The sequence below is a fragment of the Caretta caretta genome, chromosome 8, assembly GCF_965140235.1.
Source record: "Caretta caretta isolate rCarCar2 chromosome 8, rCarCar1.hap1, whole genome shotgun sequence".
Classification (NCBI taxonomy): domain Eukaryota; kingdom Metazoa; phylum Chordata; order Testudines; family Cheloniidae; genus Caretta; species Caretta caretta.
Window position 1 is genome coordinate 47069795 of NC_134213.1, and position 18483 is coordinate 47088277.

The following is an 18483-nucleotide window of genomic DNA, read 5'->3' on the forward strand; positions in this document are numbered from 1 at the left end:
CTGAGCCTCTTGTGTAGGGTTATCGGCTGCTGCCAGTTCAGGTTCGGTGGGGCCCTCTGGTGTTGAGGTTGCAAGTACTGGATTCAGTGCTGACACGGGGTCTGGTGTTGGTTGTTCGGCTGGTTCCGGTTCTGGGACTGGTTCCGTCTGGGTCTCTGGGACTGGATCCACTACTGCTGTTGCAGACATTGGCCTGGGGTCCAGGTCCATCACCTCTGACCGAGTCCTGATAGAAGTTTCCGGAACAGAGCTAGGCCTCACGGCTTGTTTAGCCTGGCTGCGGGTGACCATTCCCACCCTCTTGGCCTGCTTCACATGCTTGGCCAAGTCTTCCCCCAACAGCATGGGGATGGGATAATCATCATAGACTGCAAAAGTCCACATTCCTGACCAGCCCTTGTACTGGACAGGCAACTTGGCTGTAGGCAAATTGAAAGAGTTGGACTTGAAGGGTTGAATTGTCACTTGGATCTGGGTTGATTAAATTGGGGTCCACTAAGGAAGCATGGATAGCTGACACTTGTGCTCCGGTGTCCCTCCACGCGGTGACCTTCTTCCCGCCCACACTCACAGTTTCCCTCCGCTCCAAGGGTATCTGGGAGGTATCTGGGCCTGTGGACCTCTGGTGTGATTCCGGTGCAATGAACTGTAATCTGTTGGGGTTCTTGGGGCAGTTGGCCTTTACATGCCCCAGCTCGTTACATTTAAAACATCGTCCAGCTGACGGGTCACTGGGGCGAGGAGGGTTGCTGGAGAACGGGGTGGTGGGACGATAAGGGGTCTGGAGGGTTCTTTGGGAGGTAGATGGGGCTTTGGGCGGCCCCCGGTAATAGGGTGTGGTCTGGGGTGGTCCCTTCTGGTCTCCCCTCCAACTGCGACCAGTTTTCTTCTTCTCTGCCACCTCCACCCATCTGGCTCCAATCTCTCCTGCCTCGATTACAGTTTTGGGTTTCCCATCTAGGATGTATCTTTCTATTTCCTCAGGAACACCCTCTAAGAATTGTTCCATTTGCATTAGGAAGGGCAAATCTACTGGAGAGTCAACACTTGCTCCTGATATCCAGGCATCCCAATGTTTCACAATGTGGTAGGCATGTCGGGTAAATGACATGTCTGGTTTCCACCTTAGGGCTCTGAACCTCCGACGAGACTGCTCGGGTGTTATCCCCATTCTGACTCTCGCCTTGGATTTAAACAGTTCATACTTGTTCATGTGTTCTTTAGGCATTTCAGCTGCCACCTCAGCTAAGGGTCCACTGAGCTGCAGCCTCAGCTCTACCATGTATTGGTCAGTAGAGATGTTGTACCCAAGGCAGGCCCTTTCGAAGTTTTCTAAGAAGGCCTCAGTATCATCACCTGCTTTGTAGGTGGGGAACTTTCTGGGATGGGAAGTGGTACTTGGAGAAGGATTGCTAGGGTTTGTTGGGATATTCCGCTGAGCCTTTATCTTCTCCACCTCCTCCACATGCTTCCTCTCTTTTTCCTTCTCCTCCAGTTCTTTGGCCCTTGCTTCCATTTCTTTGTCCCTTGCTTCCATTTTCAGCCGCATGAGTTCTATCTGTCTTTCATGTTCCCTTTGTTTTTCCGTAGCCTGAAATCTGGCTAGTTCTAGCTTTTGTCGAGCCGTGGATTTGGTCATTCTAACCTCTCTGTTTTTAACTAACTTTACACCCAAGGTTTAGAAATAAACAAACAAAACTTGGCTGTAAAATTTTGCTGTGCTGGAATAGAATACCAATTCTCTGATAGTGATTGTCAGCCTACAGAAAAAGACAATTCCCTTGTCTCTGCTCTGGGCCCAAATCAAAGCAAAAAACCTCCAACTACTTGGAAACCTGCTTACCAGCAGCCCAAAGGAAAAAAAAAATTCCTTTTCAAACCTGTGCTCCTTGTAAAACAAAAAAATCAAAATCCTAAAAAAAAAACCCCTGCCACTTTTGTCTCCAGGCAAATGGGTAGAACACACACCCCCTATTTACTTTTAGGAAGAAAAGAGAAAAAAAAAACTCTGGGTTGGAAGACTGTGAATTTCCCTGCAGGAGTTAAGAACCCTGCCTCCAGGCAAAGAAAACCTGCAATTCACAAAGATAATCCCCTTTTGTCTCTGCTTGGCCACAAAGCAGAGAAAAACCAAGCTGCTTTCAGTTTCAGCTGCTTTCTGGACTTCCTTTCCAAAGGAAAAAAAAAATTCCTTTTTAAAATCTGTATTTCTAGTTCAAAAAATCTCAACTGGATCTCAAAATGATTTCAGGTTAATCCCACCACTATGCCACCACGTCAAGGTTCCTCCCCCACTCTGAACTCTAGGGTACAGATGTGGGGACCTGCATGAAAAACCTCCTAAGCTTATCTTTACCAGCTTAGGTCAAAACTTCCCCAAGGTACAAAATATTCCACCCGTTGTCCTTGGACTGGCCGCTACCACCACCAAACTAATACTGGTTACTGGGGAAGAGCTGTTTGGACGCGTCCTTCCCCCCAAAATACTTCCCAAAACCTTGCACCCCACTTCCTGGACAAGGTTTGGTAAAAAGCCTCACCAATTTGCCTAGGTGACTACAGACCCAGACCCTTGGATCTTAAGAACAATGAACAATCCTCCCAACACTTGCACCTCCCCTTTCCTGGGAAATGTTGGATAAAAAGCCTCACCAATTTGCATAGGTGACCACAGACCCAAACCCTTGGATCTGAGAACAATGAAAAAGCATTCAGTTTTTTACAAGAAGACTTTTAATAAAAAATAGAAGTAAATAGAAATAAAGAAATCCCCCCTGTAAAATCAGGATGGTAGATATCTTACAGGGTAATTAGATTCAAAAACATAGAGAACCCCTCTAGGCAAAACCTTAAGTTACAAAAAAGATACACAGACAGAAATAGTTATTCTATTCAGCACAATTCTTTTCTCAACCATTTAAAGAAATCATAATCTAACACATACCTAGCTAGATTACTTACTAAAAGTTCTAAGACTCCATTCCTGGTCTATCCCCGGCAAAGACCCAGCATACAGACAGACACAGACCCTTTGTTTCTCTCCCTCCTCCCAGCTTTTGAAAGTATCTTGTCTCCTCATTGGTCATCTTGGTCAGGTGCCAGCAAGGTTACCTTTAGCTTCTTAACCCTTTACAGGTGAGAGGAGCTTTCCCCTGGCCAGGAGGGGTTTCAAAGGGGTTTACCCTTCCCTTTATATTTATGACACCAGCTCTGTTCACATGATCTTCTCTGAAGCTGACTCCAGCCCAATGGGCCACTTACATCGCCTGCTTCTCCCTTGGAGAGGTACATTTTGGTGTCACCTTCTGGTTTCCTGGGTGGTTGGAGATGGTGTTAAGAAAGGGCCCCTTTCTCCACACTCCCCATTTAAGGGAAGACCAGGATGGGTCTGTATCCCTTCTCTCTCCCCCGAAAGGCAAAGGTGCCTCTTTGCTTGAATCTCCACCTGGAGGGAGAAAAGTGAAGCAGGAGAAGCCAGAGGAGACATCCTCTTGGCCTCCCCTTCTCTTTCCAGGGCACGTGTAAGTGGGAGGGAAATTCTAGCTGTAGCCCAGTGCAGGATTCTCTTGGGATACCAAGAGACAGTGATACCAGGCAGATGTTCATAAGCACCCAGGTGAATAAGGAGAACAAATCTGACTTTCAAGCACTTTTGAAAATGCCACCCACAGCCTTCGTGAACCTGGCAGGTGACTAGTTCTGGGAAAGAAAGGCCAGTCTCTTCCCAGCACTCCTGTGTGCCGCGCCTTGAGTACCGGGATCAGCGGAAATCATCATCTATGGCAGAGATGGAACAAATGAAGCCTCCTAAAAGAAAGGAGCTGGCAGAGAACGCAGCTGCAGCACTTCAAAGCTTTCCTGGAAGCCAGTGGTACTGCAGGGAAATCCAAAAGGGTGACATTCTCCCCACTGCTACATATGGCCAGCCCAGAAGCACCAGAGATCTCAAATACATTCCAGTGGACTGCAAAGCGCTAGACAAGTCATACCAACGTTTGAAGGACAGGGTGATCCAGATATGGACTTCCCTTGGGAAAGGCTCCTGGGGCCAAGTTGTCTGCTAGAGAAAAGCCACTGAGGCCAGTGGAATTATACTAGCAAGTAACATGGCCTCTTGGCTTTCTAAAAGGTGATCTGTCAGGTGAGGCCATTGACCATAACAATAGACCTATGTCACAAAGCTAAGTCATGTAACACATGGATTAATTAGTTTCCTTAGCTTTTTTCCCCTTTCCAGGAGGAGCCAAAGGTTCTAGGGGATGCGGACGGAGGAGCATGCTTATTGAAATGCCTCGTCTTGGGGCAGAGTGCCATTCAGGGCTGTTGTGTAGCATCTGTCCTTTGTGTTCTGATTCCCTCTGCACTTTATGCTGCGTAGTTTTTATCTGTATAATCAGAATACGTTGCCATGGGATGAGATTCCATTTTTATTAGGCTAATTGTGAGTCTCTTTTTAGTATTTCCGGGACTTTGGGATTTTCTTACTGAGCGGAGACCTCATAATGAAGAAGCCTCATGTTGTTGCCTCCCTGTACATGTGCACATGTGTTTCCCATTAAAGCTTTCCCATTGAAAACAAATCCGACGCCTGTTAAGGCTGGAGTTAAAGGTCTGGATTTATTCCTGCGTGAGCCTGAGAAAATGTTACACCACCAGATTAACTCTGTACTCACTGAAAGCATCTCCTAGGCATTGGACTTGTCTTTCCACACTTGATTTTCTTGGTCTAAGGCTTTTCAAAGTCGCCTAAGGAACTTAGAGACCCACTCTACGCCAATCAGATTTGAGCACCTAACTCCCATGGGCTTCTTTCACAATTGCAGATCAGGAGAGGACGGTGATGAATGTAAAAGAAAGTACTTTATAAATCATGTTCCATTTGTGTAAAGCAGGTTAACATTTTTTGACAGCACGCAGGAGGAAGAGATAGCTCAGTGGTTTGAGCACTGGCCTGCTAAACCCAGGGTTGTGAGCTCAATCCTTGAGGGGGCCACTTAGGGATCTGGGGCAAAAATTGGGGATTAGTCCTGCTTTAAGCAGAGGGTTGGACTAGATGACCTCCTGAGGCCCCTTCCAATCCTGATGTGCTATGACTAAAAAAAAAAAAAAAACTTTCCTAACAAATGACAGAGTTTCCTAGAAATTGATATTTTTCACAGGGAAATGTTGATTATTGTGACAAAAAGAAAATCTGATTTTTCAATTGGAAAATGATAACCATGAACACTAATTATAAAATGTTTCCCTTTGACATTTTGAAAATATCAAAACTGTCAACACTTCAAATGTGAGACAAGGTGGGTGAGGCATCATCTTCCAATGGGTTACCCTCTGTTGATGAAAGAGACAAGCTTTCATGGAACTAAAGAAGAGCTCAAAAGCTTGTCTCTTTCACTGACAGAAGTTTAAATCTACATTTCAAAAGGTTTCAGTTCCCTGCCCTCTTCCTACCAACATTGAAAATGACAACTTTTTCCTTTTTGATATTTCCAAATAGAAATATTTTGGAATTTTTTTAACCCCATGGAAATTTTCAATTATTTTGACCTTTTGTTTCATTTTGGGACAAACCCAACTGCGAAATATCATCATTCCGAGTGGGATGGAAAGTCCATATTCAAAACAACACTATTCCTGAGAGAGAGACACATGCAGACAGAGACAGAGACATTCAATCTAGTAGTAAAAGACAGAGTCAGAGATGGGCAACTGTCAAAATGTTCCGGAGCCAAAAGTTTGGATGAGTTTCTGAGACTCATTCCAACTCATTCCTAAGCACTTCGGTCTTAGTATCAACTTAGACATTTTCTGAGATCAGTTGGCAATATTCATTCCACTTCTTTTGGCTCGCTAATCATTGCATTTAAATACAGTTTTTCATCTACAAAGGAGTAGATGACTAATTCTCACAAGGTGGGGCTGAGTTAGACTTAAACCACAGAGACAAGTGAAAATGTAAGAAAATAAATATGTTACCCTAACTGTTTCAAGAGTCACAACATTTTAGGTCATGTTTTTGGGAGTAATTTGCAGATCTTATTTTATCCAAACCGAGAGAGAGAGTACAGAAAACAATTTAGCATTCGGGTCAGTCAAAAGGAGCATGTTTCTGTCTGTCTCTTTCTCATCTGTGGGTTTTGATTGTGTTGCGTTTTGCTACAGAATAATTCTATCCATTTGCACCTCTGCGCCACATGGATCCAGCCCTTCTGGCACTGAGTTAATAATCCAGAAGGATTGACAGTATTTTGGATTTTACTGGGTTTGGTTTTATTAACACAGAAATTTCCCCATCAAAAACATAATCCTGACAAGAAAGGCCCAGCCAGGCTTGGCCCACCTGCTCCCTCCCCTCTTTTATAACAAGTTCTTAAGAAACCAGCTGCAGCAATGAGTCATCACCCTCTTTACCCTTTCTAGCTAGCTCACTCCCAGGGAATGAGGTGGGTGTGTGAGGCAAACCTGCCTGCCTGTTTCTGGCTGAGGGGTCCTGTTCTCTGTACCTACAAGCTCTGTTTTAGACTGTGTTCCTGTCATCTAATAAATAGTGCCCTCCTCTTGAGTGCCTTTGTTTTCCCATCTAGATTATCGGCCCTCATGCCTGTCTGACCGTGCTGCCCACAGATCCATTCTCTCCCCCGCCTCATCTGCGGAGTGCCCCATACTGTTTCCTCCCACCTGCTGGTTCCTCCCCTCCCTGATGTCTCCCCAAAACTCCAGTGAGCTCCCCCACCCACCTTCTTCCACCTGCTGGTATCTTTCCTTTCCCCTCTCGAGAAGGCCCTATTTACTTTTCCTGTCAGCCACTTCCTCTCAATCTCTAAATTACTGCCCCTACCCAACAGGGAGTCAAAAAACATAAATGGAGGGATCCAGGCGCTAAACCCACAGGAATGTTCTGGGCTGGCCTGTCCATAGACCCACCCCTTTCCCCACTTAGAGAAAAATCTACGTGTTTTATTTGCATTGATGCCAAGAAATTCCATTTGAAGAGCTACAGCTAGCAGCTCTGGGTGAGACACGGGTGAGCTTACAGTCCATTTTCCTGCCCTCTTCCTACCCACATTGGGACATAGTTAGCTGCATTTTTAGAGTTGTGCAGAAGGATAGTTGTAGGGCAGGTGGGAATCTTTAGAATTAGAAAAAGGGGCTGGGTTTTTTTGGAAAATGAATTTTTTTTCTTCAGAAAAATTATTGACATTGTAGAAATGTTTCATCTTCTGTGAAAAATATCATGACTATTGCATCAACATTTCCCCCAGAATTTTAATAAAAAAAATTGTTGACATGCTTCTCATGGGTTTTTGGTAAATGAAAAATGTCAAGACCCATTTCATTAATATTTTTAATAAAAAAATTTGGAGTAAAAACATCACATTTTAAAAAATATCTAAAAACGGATCCCTTTGACATTAAAACCTTAAAACGGCAACATTTCTCCTGAAAATATGCTTTTATTTTTTTACCAACTCTAGAAATTAGGGTGTGCATCTATTATAGACTCTAATCCAGTACCCAGTGAGGTCTGAGCCAGTGCCCCTGGAAGTGATTAGAAAGACCCAGTGAAGTCAGTGGAAGTAACAACCCAGGGCTGTTGGTGTTACAAGCGGTGGCCTGTACTGGGGACCCTCTGAAGCTCCCGGCTGCTCTTTCCAGGCCAGGGGAGAATGTAAGCCAGGCAGGCCTGCTCAGTGTGACACTCTGTCCGTCTCTAGTGGTGGCCAGGCCAAGTGGAGATCAATGATCGTGCTACAATCTTGGCTAACAGACCACTTCTAACCCCAACACTCCTAGATGTGTTGTTGACAGGGGGAAATCAAACCTGGGACCCCTGGATCTTAAAACATGAGCCTCTGCTCTCTGAGTTAAGAGACGCAGCTCTCTTAACCAAGGCTGTAGCAGGCTCATCAGTCTCTAGTTGGACTAGTTACCAGTAGAGGAGGACAGAGTCCCATGCTGAGCCAGTTTGGCTGGCACCTGGACTTGTTAGGGGCTACTGCACGTCAAATGACGCTCACCCGATAATCCACCCTGTACTGTAGAAGGAATACAGTCCCCTTCGTTAATGTGTCCTACCTCCCATCCTTTTTTAACCAACTTACAACCGTCTTGAGAGGAAGGCTGGTGAGGTGATTACGGGTCTCTGGAGCTCTCAAATTTCTGTCTCTGCCCCAGGCTCCCTGAGTGAACTCACTTGATGACCGTGGGCAGGTCACTTAGAGCAGGCTTTTCCGAAGTGCCCAGTGTTGGCCTAACTCCGCTCCTCCTGAAGTCCGTGGTAAAACTGTTGACTTCAATGAGAGCAGAGACAGGCCAAGACTGAACACTGTGTCAATCCCCCACTTAATCTCTTTGTGTCTCAGTTGTGAAATACCTGTGAAATTGGAATAAAAACACTTCCTTTCTCCCATCCTTTGTCTGTCTGATCTGTTTAGACCATAAGCTCTTCAGGGCAGGATCTGCCTCTCACTGTGTGTATGTGCCACATCTAACACCATGGGGCTCTGATCTCAACTGGAGCCCCTAGGCACTTCTGTGGTATAAACCATACTAGTAAGGCCATGTCTGCACCACAACAGCACAGCTGCAGCATGGCACCTGTAGTGCAGGAATGGAAACACATGTCCTCACCTCTAGGGTGCCCCCTTTTGCCTGGGCATGGCATTTAAGGGGACTTCACTTCTTGTTCTCCCCTTTGTGGCCACTTCCTTGGCCATGATGTAGGGTTGCCAACTTTCTACTTGCACAAAACTGAATACCCTTGCCCCACCCTGTGCCCCGCCACTCCTCCAAGGCCCCACCCTTTCTCTGAGGCCACACACCCCATTCACTACATCCCCCCTCCATCCCCTCACTCGCTCATTTTCACTGGGCTGGCTCAGGGAGTTGGTGGTGTAGGAGGGGGTGGGGGTTCTGGTTGGGAGTGCAGGCTCTGGGGAGGGGGCCAGAAATTAGGAGTTCAGGGTGCGGGAGGGGGATCCAGGCTAAGGCAGTGGGTAGGGATGACGAAGGGGGTGAGGGCTTTGGCTGGGGGTGTGGACTCCGGTGTGGGGACTCCGATGAGGGATTGAAGTGTAGGAGGGGGCTTTGGGTTTTGGAGTGTGGGAGGGACTCCAGGTAGGGGGTTGGAGTCTGGACTGTGTGTGAAGGCTCTGGCTGGGGGTGAAGACTCTGGGGTGGGGCTGGGAATGAAGGGTTTGGGATGTAGAAGGGTGTTCTGGACTGGGACCGAGGGGTTTGGAGAGAGGGAGGGGGATCAGGGTTGGGGCATGATTGGGGATGAGGGCTCTAGTGTGGGGCAGGGATGAGGGGTTTGGGGTGCAGGAGGGTGCTCCAGGCTTGGACTGAGGGGTTCAGAGGGTGGGAGGTGGATCAGGGCTGGGGCAGGGAGTTGGGGCACAGGGGTGCAGGCTCTTGGCAGTGCTTATCTCAAGCAGCTCCCAGAAGCAGTGGCATATCCCCACTCCGGCTCCTATGCGGAGGCACGGCCAGGTGGTTCTGTGTCCTGCCCCATCTGCGGGTGCCACCGCCGTAGCTCCCATTGGCCATGGTTCCTGGCCAATGGGAGCTGTGGAGCCAGTCTTATGGCAGGGGCAATGTCCTGAGCCCCCTGGCTTCCCCTACACGTAGGAGCCAGAGGCGGGACTTGCTGATGCTTCCAGGAGCTTCACAGAGCCACGGCAGGCAGGGAACCTGCCTTAGCCCCGCTGCACTGCCGACTGGACTTTTAACGGCCTGGTCAGCAGTGCTGACCGGAGCCACCAGGGTCCCTTTCTGACTGGGCATTCTCGTTGAAAGCCAGACACCTGGCCACCTTACCATGATGGACAGTCGCAGCTGATGTCTTCTCCCATCTCCCTCTCTGGACTCTCTGTGGCTCTGCCCTCTGGCCAAGTCACGCAACAGTTCACTCCCTTTCTGGGGTAACAAAGGTCCAACTTAAGAGTCCAAATCACATGCCTAAACTAATAGTGCTTCTGTCCCTCTCAGGCACCATTGATGCCCTCTGCTTCTCAGCCCTGGCAGAGCATCTCTTGTCTTGCTTCTTCCCCAGCAGGATTCCCTGGCTGCTTCCCTTCACCAGGGACTCTAGTAGTTTGCCTGTGGGGATCTCCCAGCTCCTGTCACAGGCCCTAACTCAGGGCTCCCCCCACAGAAGCCTGCTGTGCTCCCTGTGGGTCTCTTTCTCCTGTGCTCTGAGAGGGTGACTCACCCTGACTTCCTCAGGCTCCTCCAGAGGGAGCTCCCCTTGTTCCTCCCTCCAGGGACTCCCCCTCTACTGACTTCCCAGCTCTGTTTAAGTAGCACTCTCCCTGCTGCACCACCACAGCTGCGGGTCAGTCTTTCTAACTAGGCCTCATCACACTTGGCTAAGGTCATTAATTAGCCCTTACTCTCCAGCTTCTCACTGAGGCTGAGGGCTAGATGCTAAGTCGGGGCAAGGCTGAGCACAGCTTGCCTCCAAGGGCTGGCCAGCCAGTGACAAGATGCTTCCTACGTTGACAGAAGGTGTTTTTTCTGTTGATTCAGTTAATCCACCCCTCTAAGAGGTGATAGCTAGGTTCACAGAAGTTTTTCTATTGACCTAGCCATGTCTACACCAGCGGTTAGGCATGAATTTTTTCACAGCCCTGACCAACGTAGATAGGTCAAACTAGTTTTGAAATGTAGACCAGGCCTCAGTCTCCAGGAGCAGACCCTGGGAAGAAAAGTGACACTGGGCTCTGGTTCGACTGCCATTCCTCCAGTGCCCTGCCCTGGTGCTCTCTCCAGGCTAGCACAGCAGACAAAAATGCATGATAACAAATGGAAAGGGTGGCAGGGGCTCCATTTATTGAAAATGATCATTTCTATTCTAGTGCAAACATAGTATATTTTACATCACAAAGCAGGATATAATTTACAGAATATATTTTCACAAGATCTCAAAACCCCTCAGTGGTGTTTGCATCCAGTCCATCATCTTCCCAGTGTTTTTATTTCCCACCACCACTTAAAATTCCATACAGTCCATCACCACCTTGTTTCTGGACAGACCAAGGATGGAGAGTTGCTCATCAGTATTTGTTCATGAGTGTCAGAGGGGGATATGTCTCATGAACATGTTCTACCGTATGGGTCCCCAAACTTTGTGACACTAAGGGTTAACTAGGTAGCATCTAAGGAGCCCAGACAGAATGCACCTGGAGCTTCCACTAAAGCTATGGAGAGTTTCATGCCTTCACAATCAGGCCCCTAATTTGCTTGTATATTGATACAGTTTTATAAAATACAGAGTAAACACATGTGATCACACTATTGTGCTTTTGCTGGATAGATGAATAGAAAATTGTTTGTTGGTTGAAGTCATCAGCAATGAAAACCTGCAGTTGATCAACTTTGTCCGTGGACTATATTTACAAAAGCTGGTGGGTGCTGAGTGCATTTTTGGATGTGGTGGTTTTGCATCTGGCCCTTGTCGGGATACTCCCACTCTGACCTGGTGAAAGTTTACCAATGGGAGGGTGAGAATCCAGCAGAAGGGACAACTTCACCAAAAATAAAATCCTTCCCGCCTGAATAATAAGGCAAAACCTGGAGACATTTCTATGGCTCCACTGCTGCATATACTTATGCATGCGCATAACTTTACTCATATACAGTGAATGCGATTACTGTCATAAATGAAGTTAAGCATGTGCATAAGTGTTTTCAGGATAGGGCCTTAGTTAAGTCCTGGTATTTACAGGCATATCTCAGTTTAAGAGTGACAACAATTCAGGGAACACAAATTCGGCAACTTTGGTCCCTGGAGTTTGTACATTTGTCCCACCAGCATGAGAAATGGATTCCTTTGCTGAGACTCAAGGTGATTTCTGCCTGCAGAAGATGCCTCATGGTGTATCAAACAGTGGAGAAGGGCTAGGGAACCACAAAAATGCAGCATTCATTGATTGAAAACTTTGGCCCAGATTCTCAGCTAGCATCTGTCCTCCATTGACTTCATCAAAGCCATGCCAATACATACCCACTGAAGATATGGCTCTTGATTTTAATTTGGATGTGAGTCCCCTCCCCCAAGCTCTGCTTGGCGCAGGATTGGGTGAGCTGAAAGTATCTCAAGTGTCAATTTAAAAGCTGAGAAAGAAAGGAAAGCGGAAGCTCTTTGGGCCATTTCCTAGAACAAGGGTCAGTAACCTTTCAGAAGTGGTGTGCTGAGTCTTCATTTATTCACTCTAATTTAAGGTTTCACGTGCCAGTAATACATTTTAACGTTTTTAGAAAGTCTCTTTCTATAAGTCATTAATATATAACTAAACTATTGTTGTCTGTGAAGTAAATAAGGTTTTTAAAATGTTTAAGAAGCTTCATTTAAAATTAAATTAAAATGCAGAGCCCCCCCAGACCAGTGGCCAGGACCCGGGCAGTGTGAGTGCCACTGAAAATCAGCTCGAGTGCTGCCTTTGGCATGCGTGCCATACCCCTGTCCTAGAAGTTCACTATGGTGATTGGACCGCTCCACACAGCATCTAATCTCAGGAGTTCTGTGAAGATGAACCATCACCCTCCTTAACCCCAACACAGAAACACAGTTATCCAAAAGAAGACAATTTCTCGCTGCTGGGAAAACTCAGCTCCGAATTCATAGTTTAAGACACCACATAGTATTTTGTGCTGAGCTATTTCCTTTCATCTGAACATCTCCATAAATGAAGCCTCACAACACTCCTGTGCGGTAGGTAAGTACTAGTCTCCCCATATTGCAGACTAGGAGAGCCAGGCACAAGAGGTGAAATAACTTGGCCAGTGTCACACAGTGAGTCGGCAGTGGACACAGCAGCTCAACCCGGGAGTCATGACTCCTAGTGCCCTGCTAGATAATACAATGCACCTCAGAAAATGGGAGATAACATTAAATGCTTTCCAATATTTACACTTTCTTGTAAATGTATTCCTATCCCCTTCCAGAATGTATCTGTAGGCTGGTGCTGGAAATAGTGGATAATTAAAGGGTCTCTTTGTTCTGGCACATATCTAAGTCCCATTGGTTGTGTCTACACAAACATTTTTCATTTAAATTTCTCCCTATTGCACTTCCGTCCACTGATGGTAACAGCAGACGGAGGTTGAGTGTGGGCCAGTCACAGCCATTTTAACCACTGTGTTGGCTCAGTTTGCTCTGGGGGCTATGCCCCACAGTGATTTGAACACCAGTAATTGTTGATTGCTGTGCCACCAGCAGAATGGCACTTTTGGTAGTGTAACAATAGTGTCATCCCCCAGGTAATCAAAAATCATGAGTCAGCCACCCCCAATAAATCGTAAGATCGACTTAAAAATAATAATTCATAGAAATGTAAAACTGGAAGAGACCCCAAGAAGTCATCTGGCTTGTCCCCCCGCCCACACACATGAGGGCATTGGGTCCTGTAAATATTGGGTCCTTTTTCTTTACTGTCTAACTTTTGAGCCTTTAGGTGACACTTGGGTCACCCTGTCTCGCTTTTCTCCACAACCACAAGGGTTAGAATTTTGGGGGGGTGCAGTAGGGGGATGCTAAATAAAAGCTGAGATTTTCTTGCAATCATGTGACTCCAGGACCTGTGGCTTTAGGAACCCGTCAAATATCCAAATAGGGTCATGAGGGTCAGCAGCCTTTATGCAATGGTGGGAAGTCTGAAGCAGAATGCTTGTGCCGACTAGACAGTGGCTGGCTGTACAGAACTCTTAGGGACATCTACAACTGTACATGACCCTGCTAGCTAGAGCTCAGAAGCTAAGCAGAGTTAGATAGAGAACTAGAGGGGTAGGACAATCTGCTTAAAAATCTGAACTGTTTTGAAGGGCAAATTCTACTCAAGTCGGAGGGAGGGACGGCAAGTCTATCTGACCGGCATGGCATGTGGACTCCTAAATGGACTGTCCTGTAAGGTTGGGCAGCACAGTTGCACCCTGGTGTTGGTGACTCAGCAGGAGGCACTCATCCCTTGGATTCAGTCCTGAACCAATCCACACCAGAACACATGGAGGCGCCGTCTTTTAGATACAACCAAAATCCCGGCTGCATGGGGGATTAGCTCCTCACCTCATGCAAACCAGCCTAGCACTGCAGTCAGCGGAGCGACACTGTTTACACCAGCTAAGGATCTGGCTCTTGGTTCATATGCTTTTTGCAAGTGTTAAGCCTGATGCTCAGGCTAAATTCTAATTGATATTCTGCCTACATAACATTTCACCTTCATTTTAAATGGCTGTGCGTGGTTTTAGAATGGTGGGGCCCATTGCTAGACCAAAGCCACATTCCAGCCAAAAGGTGCCTGCTTCAGCACCTAGATATAGATCTACGGTACTGTTTGGGAAATGCTCTGTGTAGATATAATCATCAGATCAGTGCCCAATGCTTACTCACATCGAGTAATACCTTGAACGGTCCATTGACTTCAGTGGGGCCATTCAAGGAGCAAAGTTCTACTCAGTGTGAGCAAAGGTCTCAGAACCTGTCCCTCAATGGCTCTCCTTCTGTACATAAGTGTTACTCGGCATGAGAAAGGCTGGCAGAAGCAGGTCCTCAGGTTTCACTCAGGCATACTCCCACTGGCAGCAGCAAAAACACAAGGGGATCATCTTTCCCTCAGAACATATGCATGGGGGGAAACTTTCCAGGCACACATCCAAGACAGCTCCATAATGTTGTCCCTCCTCTCTCTAGACCCAGACAAGGTGGGGGGGAAGTACAGAAGGGCATTTGATAGGAATCTCATTCCTGTCTGAGTCTCACAAGAGGCAGGGTGTTTCAGGGGGAAAAGCACTGCTGGCTCCTGCTGTCTTACCTTAGTGTGGAATCCCTCCATGGTTGGAGAACCCCCTCTATCACCTGGTACGGTGCCTAGTGGATAGTCCTGTGTCTTCGGTGGATTTCCCAAGATCTGGCTGGATCTGAAGTGCTGGAAGGCCAGAGTCCTCACTTCTCTGGAGGAGCAAACCCTACTCACTCCACAAAGGGAACCTCACAATATGTCTTTCCCCAGAGCCTTGTTGGATGGGTTTTCCCAGAGGAAGAGATGATCTAGCCCTGAATATTGACCTCCTGATTTGGATCAACTGGACCCTGAGTTTTGCCTGACTAAAGACACAGGGATTTGGCCGATAGCTTGTAATGTGCTGTGGCCTTCTGTGAGATGAAATGTTCTAAGCATAAGCTATTTATTATTACTATGATCGTGAGCAGCATACGACCATAAATGGGAACCTGGCACTCCGTCTCTATAGAAACTTGGCTGGAGCACACACATCTTGAACGTTTTCAATGTATTTTTATTTTGTTTAATAAAAAACACCAACCAAGCTTGCATGTATATCTTATATATATAAATATATACAGTATATATAAAACAAATGCGTTTGGACAACACTTTTACCTGTGGCACAAAACATAAGGCATAGAAAGAAGCATAAGGCAAAGTCCTAATCTTTGAGCTCCTGAGCAATCTCCCCTATGCAGACACGCACTCTGGCTTGAGAAGGATCTTCTCTTCTTTGGCTTTGCAAAGAGGCTGGGCCAGAAATAATCAGAAAGAGGCGAATAAGTTCTAAACTCAAGATGGCTGTGAATGAAACAATGAACATTCCAGACAACTGGACTAGAGGAACTCACCGCGTTGCTCAAAAAGCCTCCTCAGAGGCTAATGATAACGACTTTGCAGCTGCAGCCTTGCTCTGGAGTGATGGAAGGATACTTCGATCTCATGCGGATACAACGGAGAGGGCTTTGGCTTCGGAATTCCCTTTTCTAGAGTGAGCTGGGGCATAGGAAGTGAGGGACACGGTGCTGAACCTCAGGAAAGTCTAGGGGAGAAGTTCAAAGGCTGGATCGATAGGGTTTCTTTTGCAGTCACGTATAAAATAAACAAGAAGGATGGAATTGTCCTTAACTGAAGAAGCTCATAGTATACTGAGCAGAAGCGATAAACCTGACACAAAGTGGTAACATTATCCCACAAGGAAAGAGGAACACCATAACTAATTTGCAGTTCATTTTTCTCCTGCTTTTGTCCCAATAGTCAGTTCAGGGTTTATTTTTCAGCATGAGCAAACTGCTAAGCAGGACGGGTGTCATTTTGTTTTACTCTTTCTTTGAGACAGTGTTTAATTGACTGTCGGTACTTGGTTCCTCTGTAAACTATATTCCTTTGCTTTCAGTCTCAGGTTGGCAATGCTGTTGGCCATGTTCATGCCCTGGGCAGGGCTAGCATTGGTACACGTAGCAGAATAGGTAGCCATGGCGCTGTTGGGGTGGAGAGAAGAGGAGAAAAGAAAGAAAAACAAAATCAGAATCCAGCTGCAAATCAGGGCTGCATTGAACTCGGAAATCAGTCGCTAGGAGAGCGGGTGCTGGCGTGGGCATATATCATGATGTATAATGTTTCAGTTATTGGGTGCAACATTCCTTACCATGACTGGACATTTTAGTAACTTGTCTTTTAGCGCACTGATGGATCACCCTGTTTAACCGCATTTCCCAGGCTACAGCCAGCTGAAGTCAAAGGGTTTTGAACCAGGCCCACAATGATCAGTTTATGCGACCAAAGTACACAAGAATGTACTACAAATAGTCACCAGATGCAAAGTTCACATCTAGAGCCAACCTTTGTCAAAGTTCAGGGGAGCTCAGGTCTGAGGTCCTGGTTCTAGAATATACCGGAAGGAACACACCTGCATTAGCAGGAAGATAGACTAGACACAGCCCTTTTCCACTTCTGACTTCTATGATTGGAGAGTCTTTCTAATGGCAGGTTTACCTTGGGAAAATTTGGGGGTTTACTACAGGTATGGGAGCAACGGTTTTGCCAGTGCGGTGCACATATTCCAAATTGCTGGTGATATTTCTAAGTGGCCGCACAAGTCAGAGCTGGACCCTTAGAATTTTACATGCAGTTCAGTTATATTTGCTGCTCGAGACAGAAACTTTCAGATGATCCAGAAGAGACCCTATTCCAGACCCATTTCACAGGAAAATAAACTCAGGAAAGTCCATTTTGCCACAAAGACCCGGATGGACTGTGCCGCCACTTCCTGTATGGAATGGCAAGCAGTTTTATGTCATCTGTGTTCGAGCCAAGTTTAGTCAGTCACTAGCGTTCATTGTTACATCACCTGAGTGGCCTGGCCAAGGAGTGAAAACTGAGCTTCATACCAAATGCCACCGAGAAACATAAAGAACAGATCATGAACACTCACATTTCTTACTGCCCAGCCTAGACACGGGCACGGTAGCAGTGCCATGCTTTAGCTTTAGGGAACACCATCTCCTAGACTACAGGAACTATTTGACTCAGCACATCCATTCGGACATTTTTTTTCTAAACACTTCCTTTGCATTTTTGGTGGGGCTGTGGGATAAGATGGACCTTTATCACCGGATAAAACCTCAGCGGCATTCCTATCGGGACACTTTACTCCCACGGCCCTGCTCCATTTTCTCTGTTGTCCCTTTTCCTGTTTAACTGCTGATTGGTAACTGTGAACACGGATGTGGCATATCCCTTTACAGCCACCGTACGGCTGTAACCTGAGATGTCTAGCACCAATTGGAGAACGAATGCACAAGGTGTTACAGAGTGTGACGGTAACTACCACTAAGGATCATGAGACTGCAGGTGCACCTGGGCAGCCCATACATGATCTAACAGTCATCTCCCATAAGGCCTGACCCAAAACCTACTGTAACCAAGGGAATTCTTTGCCCTGACTTCCCAATAGCCTTTGGATCAGGTCTGTCAGCCAAACTGGCTTTATTACAAATGCTCAAACTGATTTCAACTCATATTAACTTTGTGGATGTAAAAGATACTCAGCCTGACGCAGGGAAATAATGGGGGAAAGAGGTCAAAACAGCATTAAGGATGAACAGCTTTGAATAAAATACAAACCCACCTGTACCTTTGTCCTGTATTGTAAATTTAAACCTTCAACCCTGAAGTTTTCCTGAAGTTCAATAACGTTTGGTTAAATTTATTATTAATATTTATTGGTATTGTGGTAACACCTAAGAACTGCAGTCATGGAGCAGGACCCCCTTTTGCTAGGTGCTGTACAAACACAGAAAAAAAGGATGGTCTCTATCCCACAGGGCTTGCAATCTAAGGGTATGTCTACACTCCTCAAGCCGACGTACCCACGCTAGCTTGAATCTGGCTAGCTCGGGTCTCAGAACAGGGAAACTGTGGTATCAGCATATCTGATCCTGCCTGGAACCCGGGGTAATCACTTCCAGGGCTAGCCCGTGCTGCCACAGCTTCACTGCTCCAATACCTGAGCTAGAAAGATTAAGGCAGACTTGGATATGTCAGCTTGAGCTGCAGTCGTACCCCATGATTGCAGTCTCGACATACCCTGTGCAAACTATGTTTAACTTTAATGCTACATCTACCTTTCCAGAACAAAAGTAGAAATTACTTGTTCCCGAGAAATTCCCTGAGCAGTTTTTCAGGAACAATAGGTGTG

At 46.5% G+C, this 18483-nt stretch overlaps 1 protein-coding gene and 1 long non-coding RNA gene across 3 annotated transcripts in view; both read right to left on the reverse strand.

The window, feature by feature from the left end:
* Positions 1-15187, reverse strand: part of LOC142072993 (uncharacterized) — a 57969-nt gene extending 42782 nt beyond the window's left edge. The window contains exon 1 of the long non-coding RNA XR_012669636.1: positions 14811-15187. This is a non-coding gene — a long non-coding RNA (uncharacterized LOC142072993). The remainder of the gene's footprint in view (positions 1-14810) is intronic.
* Positions 15188-15273: 86 nt separating this feature from the next.
* Positions 15274-18483, reverse strand: part of PRRX1 (paired related homeobox 1) — an 82517-nt gene continuing 79307 nt past the window's right edge. Inside the window, exon 4 of one of the 2 annotated variants that reach the window (XM_048860662.2) lies at positions 15274-16264. In XM_048860662.2, the coding sequence (XP_048716619.1) occupies positions 16126-16264 (139 nt within the window). In that variant the 3' untranslated portion in view covers positions 15274-16125. The remainder of the gene's footprint in view (positions 16265-18483) is intronic. The other variant, XM_048860664.2, reaches the window with a different exon arrangement.